Below are 11806 nucleotides of genomic sequence, written 5' to 3' on the forward strand. Positions count from 1 at the left end.
CGTGATCTTCTTAATGATAAAAGGCCTAGACCACCTTGGCTTCATCTTTCCTCTTGGATCAAAAGTTTCATCTCTAAGCACCTTTAGGACTGAGTCCCCCTCTTTAAGGTTTCTCGGTTTCAATTTCTTGTTGAATGCTCTAACAATCCTTTTTTGGTACCCTTGTGCATGATATTATGCCCTAACTCTCTTCTCATCTATCAAAGCCAATTGTTCATAACTGCCTTAGCCCAATCCTCTTCTAGGACCTTGGTTTCTACCAATGCTCTCAAAGATTGTATCTCCACCTCAATAGGAAGCACCGCCTCACTACCATAAACCAAATAGTAAGGTGTTGCCCTAGTCGACGCACGAATAGAAGTTCTATAAACCCATAAAACAAATCGAAGCTTCTCGGTGCAATCTTTGTACGTCACTACCATCTTGGCTAGAATATTCTTCACATTCTTGTTAGTTGCTTCTATGGCCCCGTTAGCTTGTGGTCGATACAATGAAGACTTGTAATGCTCAATGTTGTACAATTCCATGATCCTTCGAACGTCACCCTCAAAGTGGGAACCATTATCAGAGATGTTCTATTGGGGCACTCCAAACTGACGTATGATGTTGTTTCCTAAGAACCAAACCATATGCTTAGCCTTCAATACAGAGTAGGATGCTGCCTCCACCCACTTGGTGAAATAGTCAATTGCCACCATAATGTATTCATGACCATTTGAAGCCTTAAGAGCTATCCTTCCGATCACATTTATGTCCTAAACTGACAACGGCCATGGAGAAGTCATGCTATACAACTCACTAGGTGATACATGGTTCAAGTTGGCGTATGTCTAACAATCATGGCAACTCCTCACAAAGTCCACATAATCGGTCTCCATCATATTCCAATAGTACCCTATCCTTAGGATTTTCTTAGCTAACATTCTTCCATTTATATGAGGGTCCCAAATCCCTTGACGAACCTCTTCCATTACCTTCTCGGCTTCTTCCTTCTTCAAGTAGCGAAGATGTATACCATTATAGGACCTTCTATAGAGTTTTCCTCCACACAAAATGTATTGTGTTGTTATCATCCTAATGGAATGGAACGATGTTCTTTCTTGTTGGCACCATCCGGATATGACCCTAATTCCAAGAACTTTATGATGTCATAGTACTATGGAACTTCCTTTTCCTCTATGGTCATTACTAAAGCTTCGGTCTTCCCTTTGTGCACTTCCTCATAACTTTGCTCAATCTCTGAAGGTCCTGTTCACACTCCCTTAGGTATTTCAACCATGGAGGCCAAGGTAGCCAAGGAATCTGCAAATTGATTTTGGGCTCTAGGGATGATTGTGTACTCAATCTTGTCAGAGGTCTCGATCAAGTCCTCCAAGTATTGTTGATAAGGCTTCAAGTGTTCCTCCTTCACTTTCCACAACTTTTGCGCTTGGGCTATAACTAGAGTCAAATCTCCAAAGACTTCGGCCTCCTTTACCTTCAATTCGCAAAGAGCTTCCATCCGGCAATACATGCCTTATATTCGGCCATGCTATTTGTTGCTTCAAAGTTCAACTTGATTACCAAAGGTATATGAGATCCCTCCAGAGTGATCAAGAATATTCCCATTTCCATATTAGTTTTCAGCTCCGTCAAAGTACATCTTCCATGTCCCTAGCTCAGCATACAAAATGTCCTTATCTGAAAAATCTTCTTTACCGTCTTCCCCCTCTATAGGATTCTTGGCACAAAAATCTGACACGACACTCCCTTTGATAGTTTTTCTAGCTATATAGTTCAAATCGAATTTTGCCAACAAGATCAATCATCTTGACAATCTTCCACTCGAATCAGGCTTCTCAAAGAGATACTTCAATGGGTCCATTCTTGCTACCACCCATATTTGGAAAGGTAAGATGATATGTCTCAACTTTTGTACAATCCAAACAAGTGAAAATCATGACTTTTCTATTAGTGTACCTAGTCTCGTAATCATGGAACCTCTTGCTCAAGTAGTATATGGCCATCTCATTCTTGTCATCTTCTTCTTGTGCAAGCATACTTCCAACCGCATCTCCTATGATAGAGAGGTATAGGAGTAAGGGTTTTCTATGTTATGGAGGCACTAGGATAGGTGTGTGGAGGAGATATTCCTCGATAAGTTCAAAGGCTTTTTGGAATTCATTGTTCCATGTATGTGGTTCAGTTTTCCTTAGAAGTTTGAAGATGAGCTCACGAGTGGAAGTGAGCTTGGCAATGAATCGACTAATGTATTGTAATCGACCCAAGAAACCCCTTATCCCTTTCTCACTTTTGGGTGGCAACATCTCCAATATGGCTTTGATCTTGGATGGGTCAACTTCTATCCCTCTATCACTCACTAGGAAGCCTAGCAATTTTTCAGCGGTTACTACGAAGGTACACTTTTGTGGGTTTAGTCTTAGCCTATACTATTTAATCCTCTCGAAGAACTTCCTCAAGTTTATGGTGTGGCTTTCTCTATCCTTGGATTTCACTATCACATCATCAACATACACCTCTACCTCATTATGCATCATATCTTGTAACAAGGTTGTGGCCATCCTTTGGTAGGCTTGGCCAAGTTCAACTCCTCGGATTACCTACCTTGGTAAATTAATTCTTAAAATCTGCTAAGGATTAAACAGAACCTCGGTCAGGTTTGACTACTTGGGTCACCTATCTTGGGTAAATTAATTCTTAAAACCTGCTAAGGATTAAATTGAACCTCAACCAGATTCGAATCCTTGGTCACCTATCTTGGGTAAATTAATTCTTAAAATTTTCTAAGAATTAAACGAAACCTCAGTCAGGTTCGACTCCTTGGTTCACCTACCTTGGGTAAATTAATTCTTAAAATCTGTTGAGGATTAAATAGAACGCTGGTTAGATTCGACTCTTTGAGTCGCCTTTCTGAGCTCCTACTCCACAACCTCACCTTTCATATAATTCAATTAGTTTTCAAATTAGAATTCAATTAGTTTTCAAATTAGAATTCAATTAGATTCTAGAATTGAAGTCTAATTTGCACCATGTGTTCTAAATTATTTTTAATTTTTGTGCCAAATGTATGACTACGTCATAAACATCTATCTATATGAGTTATTGAGTACAAAATCCAAGAAGATTAAGGTTGAACCTTGAAATTTTCTAATCTATATTGTGTCGATTTATTGAACCCAATAAGATCTTATTAATAAGGCTTTGGGGACTTTTTACTCAACGTGGCTCACTAATATTCTTCTCTTTTGTCTGTTGTAACTACAATTTGCTTTACCGTTCGTCTCCTTATTGGTAATTCTCTGAAATCTCTCTTCCGTATCAATATTTTTCTTTTTATTTCATTTGGATTCAGAGAACAATGCATTTGTTCTTTCTCTTTTATATGATTATAATGGTTAATGATCAAACAACCATGCTTTCAAATGTGTAATATTTATCAAATTTGTATTTTCATATGTTAATCAAATATCTTTAGATTAGGATTTTAAGGACATTGTGTAAGTTTCTACCATGTAGGGAATTTAGCTTTCAAAATTAGGCAACTCGACTAATTTGATGAATTTTTCAACAAATGCATTTCTTCTTCTTCTTTTTTTTTTTTTTGGGTTATCCCAACTAAACTGAAGGCCAAGCTAGATAGGTAAGGCAAGAATTACAAATATCTAATATTTGCACTTCTCCAAATTGATTTAGGAAACTTTGAAAAAATACTTTTGGAATCTCACATTCAAGTTAAATATCTAAAAGCTATATAGGAATGATGGTGAATGCGTTGAGAGATTGTGGAGATCCAAACCTACAAACGTTACTATGAAAAATAGTGGATTTGGGCTCCCAATTTATTTATTGGTGGGTTTCCTCACAGTCCTACCGGTTGTGCTTCAAACAAACCCTTGACAACCCCACAATCAAGCATCCCTAAGATTTTTGGCCAAACACCCTCATCCCTTTAGACCTAGCTCCTTGCTTACTCTGCTCTCTTTATTCTCTCCTTATCCTTTGAGTTTACACCCTCTCTCTCTCTCTCTCTCTCTCTCTCTCTCTCTCTCTCTCTCTCTCTCTCTCTCTCTCTCTCTCTCTCTCTCTCTCTCTCTCTCTCTCTCTCTCTCTCAGAGGCACTAACCAACCCCATTTTTCTGCCCTCATTCCCTTATATAGCCTCACCTTAGTGGGATTCAAATCATCACTTTTCACTGGTTCCCATGCAATCCCACTTTCACCTCTAATCCCCAGAAAAATCATGACTTCTGAAAATTCTCTTGAAACTTGTTCTAGACGCTGAATAGTGTTTGGTAGCAGATTTCCCAAAGGCACTAACTGTGATCAGTTACCAACCAAAATTTGCTCCATTCCCTTGTCAGACCCCTCAATTATTAGTTAGCATTGGGCCTAATACGGCCTCGAACACAATAGGATTCCCCAAACGCTATAATTAGACCTTAGCATATTTATCAGCAGATTGGTCTTAGCCTAATAGCGTTGGGCCTTGGTCAAATGGGCCACTTTGGGTCACCCTGGCCCAATCCCCTATAGATATGTAAACACATGTTGCAATCAGTAGACCTTTAGATATCATCAAATTTGAAGGTGCAATTTTTTTTTAATAAAAAAAATTACTTCTTTAAATTTTGTTATTTTATATTTTTATGGTTTAGAATTACTATTGTTTATATTATTAATATACCATTTGGACGTTTCACATTTCAAATATAGTCCTTGAACTTTTTTATTTATTTAAACAATTAATCCTTGAACGTTAAATTTTTAACCGGTCAAACACCATGTTAAATGTTTTGGTTGACGCATTCATGATATAATTCATAACGTTATACGGATATATTGACACCAGCCTCATTCAATGTGTATAGTTCAAACTTCTATTTTTTTATGCTACAATTTTACATTCATTTCAATTCGAGGTTTATGCGTTATTTTAAAGAGAATACGTATTTGCCAATCACCAAAATAGCTAGGAGTGAGATTTGATTTAGCCCTCAAAACTTAACCTAAGATGTGTGTATAATTGTAAATTTTTTTTAATTGTACCCGTGTATATGCACGGGATTATAGGCTAGTTTAGATAAAGGGTAAGAGCTAAATAGAATAAATATGGAATTTACATGGAATCTACAAATAGTAAGGGGAAAAAACAATAAGTTGGCTTCTAATCAAATTCTAAATGCACAGTTAGGACAGCGCATGTATCAAGCATCCATGATATAAAACAATTTGGCCTCTTAACAACCTAGTAAAAAAAAAAACTTGTTGAATTGTCAAAGCTTCCATGACGTAATCTAGTTATGCGATTGAATTTAATTGGGAACTTAATATATTGCACCTAAATTATTATATCTAAGTTTTGATTATTTATTTATTCAGATCATGGAATTAACTCTAAGTGAGCGTTTGGCAACTGCGTTTTACGCGTTGCGTTTTCTGCGTTTTTTTTTCTTTCCTAGACGCGCGTTTGGCACTGTTCATTGTTCATGAACAGTGATTCTAGGCTTATGAACAGTGCCAAATGCGTGAACAATAACTTTTTTTTTTTTTTTTTATTGTTTTCAGTTTTCAGTTTTCAATTTTCAGCAAAATAAGCGGTATCCAAACGGACCTTAAATGTCACAGAAATAAATTCCTTTGTTTTTTTGGGGGGGGGAATAAATTCCTTTGTTTCATGAAACCATATGTGCAATATGTTGTTATTATTATTATTATTATTATTATTACTGCTAGGTAGCATTACTAGAACGGAATATAAAAAATATTTGAGAGTTGGAAAATCACATTATTTATCATCTTTAGAGAGAGATATGTATAACAAACCTCTCCCTCTCTGAAGTTTTGAATGTAACAATTAAGTCCTATAGTATTATCGAGGCTTTGTGTTACAACTGACACAGGCTCATATTTAGAGCTACATTTTTCCATAAAATAATACTACATGGAGGCTTTGTGATGCAATTAAAAACTATAATGGTTAGTTGTTGTTGTTGTTGTTATTATTATTTGATTGTTGGGAAGGAAAAAATTGAATCACGAACATCTCAATTGGAAACATTAAGACTTAGTATTACATAATTAGCCATTTACACCTAAAACGTTACCACGAAGTTTAAGTCTTAAAACTCAAAACCTTGAGAAGATTTCCCATTTTTAGGGAAAATCATAACGGGTTTTGTGTATTTTTATTTCCTTTTCTATTTTTCTTATATATTTTTTTGATGAATTAAATTATGAATATTATTAAGAGAAAAATAGGTTATATATCAAGGTTGGGACATTGGAATAATCTAGTACAAATTGTAGTCATTAGTAGGGATAGCGACACACACAAGTGTCAATTGATTTTTGGAAAGTGTAGCAAAATCCAAGAGCACCAACTCCATATTGTGACTTGCATTCTCCATCACAAGGTCTAGTCTCGCAACTTTTGAACTTGGTCGATAGACTCAATGCCCTATCACAGTTCCCTTTTGCTTGTGCAGTCTTAGGTAACGTTTGGATATAACGTCTCACCCTCACGTCTGTGTTTCTGCATTTGTCCATCTTTGCTGGGACCCACGTGTACTGTGCAGTTTGTCCATTCATGCAGTTCAGCCACTGTGCATTATGCACATCTCAACATTTAGTTGCGTAAACAGTTTTTCCATCTTTTCTGGGACCCATGTGTGCATTGTTTAGTTTTATTTTAAATTTTTTTGCTTCAATGTTTTCAGTTTTTAGTAAAACTAGTCGCTAACCCCTACTATTGACGGGAATCTACCTATTTGTGAGGTAAACTAAAATAATTTAATAAAATCTTAAATTGATTAAGAAACTACACCATTGCATGATTTGTTCTTGTATGACTTCAATTTGTGTTTCAATTTGATAAAGAAGCCAATATAAGAGAAAGATCAGTTATATTCAAAAGAATAATCCATGGCAAAAACCATTGAAAGGAATAAAAAAATTCAAAGCCTACAAATTATAGATAATATATATATATGTGTGTGTGTGTGTGTGTGTGTGTGTGTGTGTGTGTGTGTGTGGTGATTACACAACAGAGAAATATAAGAAAAAGATGTGTTACTTTTAAAAGAATAATTCAAATGTTAAAACTTTTAAAAGACAAAAAAATATTCAAGAATCATCTATAAATTTTTGAAACAAAACAAAATGTATATGATTACACAATATAGAAATATAAAAGAAAAATTAATTACCTTCAAAAGAATAATGCATTGTATAATTATTGAAATCTGCTAAACATGTTCAAATATTGCAAAAACTAACATAAATTCAGATGTTAAAACTTCCAAAATGTCAAAAAAGAATAAGTTATTGAAACAATTCAAAAATATATATGACTATTCAAAAGAAAAATATAAGAAAAAGAAAAAAAGTACTCAAACTCATGAAGCGATAAGTTTTAAATTTTAATGGGTCTAAACTATAAAAAATAAAAAATAAATAAAAATAAAAAAGTTTGTCGCAAACCTGTTTGTTATATTAGCTTATTGCTTTACGTGAAGAGAACTACAATCACCCAAACCTGTTGTAACTATCTTAGGCTTCTTAGCATCTTTGATTATGTGTCCGCCCATGAGATGTTCTCTTTAGGTTCCTATGGTGCTATTATGACATAGAGGCGATCTCCTTGAAAGAAAAAACAAAATAGCATAGGGTTTCAAACAAAAACAAAAAAAGGAGGCGGCTACAAAATAGTTTGAGAATTATTGAGTGTTTACATTTGGGTGTTTTCTCCATTAAAAAGAAATCGGTTTGTAAATTTTAAGAAAATTAATTAATTCTTAAATGAAATTTTGCAAATTTGTAGATAAATTACCAACCTTTGAGTTTGAGTTTAAATTAAACTTATTAGAAAGATAGAGTTTCACTCCATAATAAGTTTGCTTTTAAAATATTATTTTAAAAATTATTATTTTTTATAAAATGATAATTTTATTTAAATATTGTGTTACAATTTGATGAAGATGTCAAAAATTAAAATATTCACAAATCGAAAGATTCAATGCCTAGGAATTGTTGAAATAAAACAAAATATATATGGCTACACAATAGAGAAATATTAGTTATCTTCAAAAGAATTACTCATGGTACAGTTTTTGAAATCTACCAAACATGTTCAGATATTGCTAAAACTAATGCAAAAAGTCAGATGTTAAAACTTTTAAAATGCCAAAAAATAATTTTAAAAAATTAGAAGATTCAAAACCTAGAATTATTGAAACAATAGAAAAAATATATATGACTAAAGTCATTACACCCAAAAGAGAAATATAAGAGAAAAATGCCATTGAAATATGTCATACAGTTTCATATAATACAAAAAATAAACCCAAAAATTCAAATGAAACTAAAGAATTAGAAAATTCTACAAATTATTGAAACAAAATATAAACAAAAAAAAAAAAATATATATATATATATATAATTACACATAGAGAAATGTAAAAGAAAGATATTCTACCCTTGAAAGAATAATCCATTGCTATAATTGTTAAAATCTATAAGAAAATTTTAAATGCTACAAAAAATTAACCAAAAAGTCAGCAATTAAAACACAATAGAATTATTTAGATGAAACAATCTATTGGTGGGTTGAACCTAGCACCAAGTTTACCCTAGGATAATAGCTTGTTGTTGAGACTTGAGATCAAAATTATATATATAATGCGACTTCTTTTTCTTCCTCACTAATCAAGTCGTCATCACTGAGAACCATCTATGCTTGTGCTAATAACTTCTCCACCAAGTGATTAGTCTCCTAAAGTTCTAATATATGATGATCTTTTAGTATTCGAAGAGTTCAATTATTATATATACATAATAAAAAAATAAATCTTTTAATCTGTTTAATAATGTTGTAGGGTCAATGGGCCCAGTGACACGTATTTGGTTTGCCCAAAAGTATTTGTTGGGCAAAGGGCCCAATCCGAGGACACTGAATGGTCCGAGGATGTGTAAATGTCAGCCCACGAAGCAATGCCAAAAGGTAAAGAAGTGATATCTGGTCAAACATGTCTAAGAGAATGGTCCAAGGAGGAATATGTCATCGGCTATCTAAAGTCGAGGTAAAAGAAAGACTGGTTGACCTCCATTGACACTATTCCAAAAGATCTTATAGGTAAGGGTAAGCATGGTATACGTAGAAGATAAGAGGAAGGGCAGTGGGATATTTAAGATAAAACTGCTACCACCGCCACCGCATTGAGTGCTCTGCAACTGCTTCTCTGACCGCATTAATGGGGAAGTGAGGCCCGAGCATCAGGGTTCAGCCTTACAGCTACCTCCAAAGACTTGAGGGAAGGGGGATAGGACAAGTATCTAAATCAAGAATTTGATCCATGGGCGGGAGGTGATATAAAAGGAAGAGGAAAGCGCTCAGGAAAAGGGAGGAAAAAAGGGAGGAAAAAATGAAGGAAAACACTGTACACCTCACTATCCATAGCTATAATCTATCTTGTCAAGAGATAATATAAATCATCATCGGCTAGTGCTTGAGGAGAAATTTCTTTCATATAAACAGTTTCTTGTGTGTATCATTGTGGTGAAGCCCATCATTTTTTGTTATCTAAACATCACTAGAACCTAGATTTCAAACCCACTCTTTACAAATTTCATTGTATCAGGTCTTTTGGGCCCATCCACTGGTCACTGTGGATTTGGGTGCAAATTGCGTCCTTACAATTGACGCCGTTTGTGAGAAATCTTGTGTTTTAGGAGGTTTAGCATTATAGTAGGCTTAGGTCCACACCGTGCAGAGTCTGTGGGGTCCCAGCATAAGGATCACTCCTTGCATCTTGACCACGATGAGGACCAAGAGGGTAGTGTACACAACGCACACTAGCAGAAGTAGGAGTCATTCACGAGGAAAAAGCAGAGTTCCTCATGAGGAAAATGCTAAAGCCATGCAGAAGGAAATTAACCACCTAAAGAAGAAGTTACGTCGCGAAAGGCAAAGGCGAACTCCTTCCTTTTCTGATCCTTCTTCTAAAGGCTCTAGGGATGATGGTTACAGACCCAGGTCAGAAACTCCCCCGGATGAGTCTTTCTACTATAGGGAGGACAATCTGCATGAACATGAGGGAAAAAATTCTTCTTCCAAGGGCTTGGGAAATGATACTATGGGTAAGACATTACATCAAATCTCCAAGTTACCCTTCACACGCAGAGTGGAAGAAGGGAAGCTCCCTCGGCGCTTCACACAACCAACGTTCACCATTTATAATGGCCGAACAGATCATGTGGAGCATGTGAGTCATTTAAATCAGAGGATGGCAGTGCATTCTAAGAATGAAACTTCAGTATGCAAGGTCTTCCCCTCTAGCCTAGGACCTGTGGCTATGAGGTGATTTGACGGCTTGAGGGCAGGTTCTATCAATTCTTTTAGGGAACTTACTAGGGCATTTGGTTCTCGTTTCATCACATGCAGTAGGGTTCCTTGGCCCTTGGATTCGTTGTTGTCCATGGCCATGAGAAAAGGGGAAACCCTAAAAACATACTCAGACAGGTACTGGGAGATGTTCAATGAGATTGATGGAGACCTTGATGATATGGCAATAAGGACCTTCAAGGTCGGCCTACCTGCAGAGCATGACTTGAGGAAGTCTTTGACCAAAAAGCCTGTAAGGAGTGTACGTCGGCTCATAGATCACATTGATGCATATAAAAGGGTTGAGGAAGATCAACAGCAAGGTAAGGGAAAAGTGAAGGTTATCCCTCAGGAGAGGAGGAATTTCAGGTCGGATAGATACAACAATAACAGGCCTCGAAGAGATTTTGCCAGGCAAACTGGCCCTACCACTCCTCAGGTGGTTAATACCATCTTTTAGGAGCCAGTGCATCAACTATTGAAGAAAATCAGGAATGAACCATACTTCAAGTAGCCCAATAAGATGGCAGGGGACCCTTTAAGGCGTAACCAGAACCTCCATTGCTAGTATCACCAAGAGAGGGGTCATACCACTGAGGATTGTCGGACTCTGTGGAACCATTTAGAGCAGTTGGTTAAGGAAAGCAATTCTTGTATCGGCCTAACAGGCAGGGAAACCACTCAGGGGTGGTGAACCAAGGCAGCACTTCATCAAGGCCTCCTCTGGGTACGATCAATGTTGTTTTTGCTGCACCTGGGAGAGTTGGCTCACATCCTTCTAGGGTGATGTCTGTAGCTCGGACCCTAGTAGAGGATTCTAGGTATGAGCCGAAGAGGAGTAAAGGGAATATCCTACCAATTTTAGGGGGCTACGATATGAGGAGGGTGATGGGTGATCAGGGTAGTGGTGCAGATATCATGTACCCTAACTTGTTCAAAGGGCTAAGCATAAAGCTTGAAGATCTTACGGCTTATGATTCGCCCTTAATAGGCTTTGAGGGGAAGGCTGTCTTACCAAAGGGGCAAATTAGGTTGTCTGTGCAATCAGGCCTAGAAGTGGTAAACGTGGATTTCATTGTGGTAGACGCCTATTCTCTCTACATGGCCATTGTGGCAAGACCTTGGTTGCATGCTCTGGGTGTCGTGTCCTCAACACTACATGTCAAAATCAAATTTCCATCTAGGGACTAGATCAAAGAACTGCTTTGGAGTCAATCTGTGGCTAGACAGTGCATGGCAACGGCAATTCTACATCAGCCTAGGCTGGAATCCTCGGCCTCGGCTAAGGGAAGGCCATAGCAATCAACGTCTCTGGTCACACCCAAGGTACCAGCGGTAGAAGAACCTGCGTGTGAATAATTAGAGAAGGTTCATATAGATGATGACCCTAAAAAATTCTTTTAGGTGGGAGTTCAGCTGCCACCTGAA

The 11806-nt window shown here is 36.6% G+C and overlaps 1 protein-coding gene across 1 annotated transcript; it reads right to left on the bottom strand.

Moving 5' to 3' along the window:
- Positions 1-200: 200 nt before the first annotated feature.
- LOC142620525 (uncharacterized) lies at positions 201-527 on the bottom strand. Its single transcript, XM_075793887.1, has one exon. The coding sequence runs from the start codon at positions 525-527 to the stop codon at positions 201-203; it is 327 nt and encodes a 108-aa protein (XP_075650002.1).
- Between the last annotated feature and the right edge of the window lie 11279 nt (positions 528-11806).

The sequence above is a fragment of the Castanea sativa genome, chromosome 12 (genome assembly GCF_040712315.1).
Source record: "Castanea sativa cultivar Marrone di Chiusa Pesio chromosome 12, ASM4071231v1".
Lineage (NCBI taxonomy): Eukaryota > Viridiplantae > Streptophyta > Magnoliopsida > Fagales > Fagaceae > Castanea > Castanea sativa.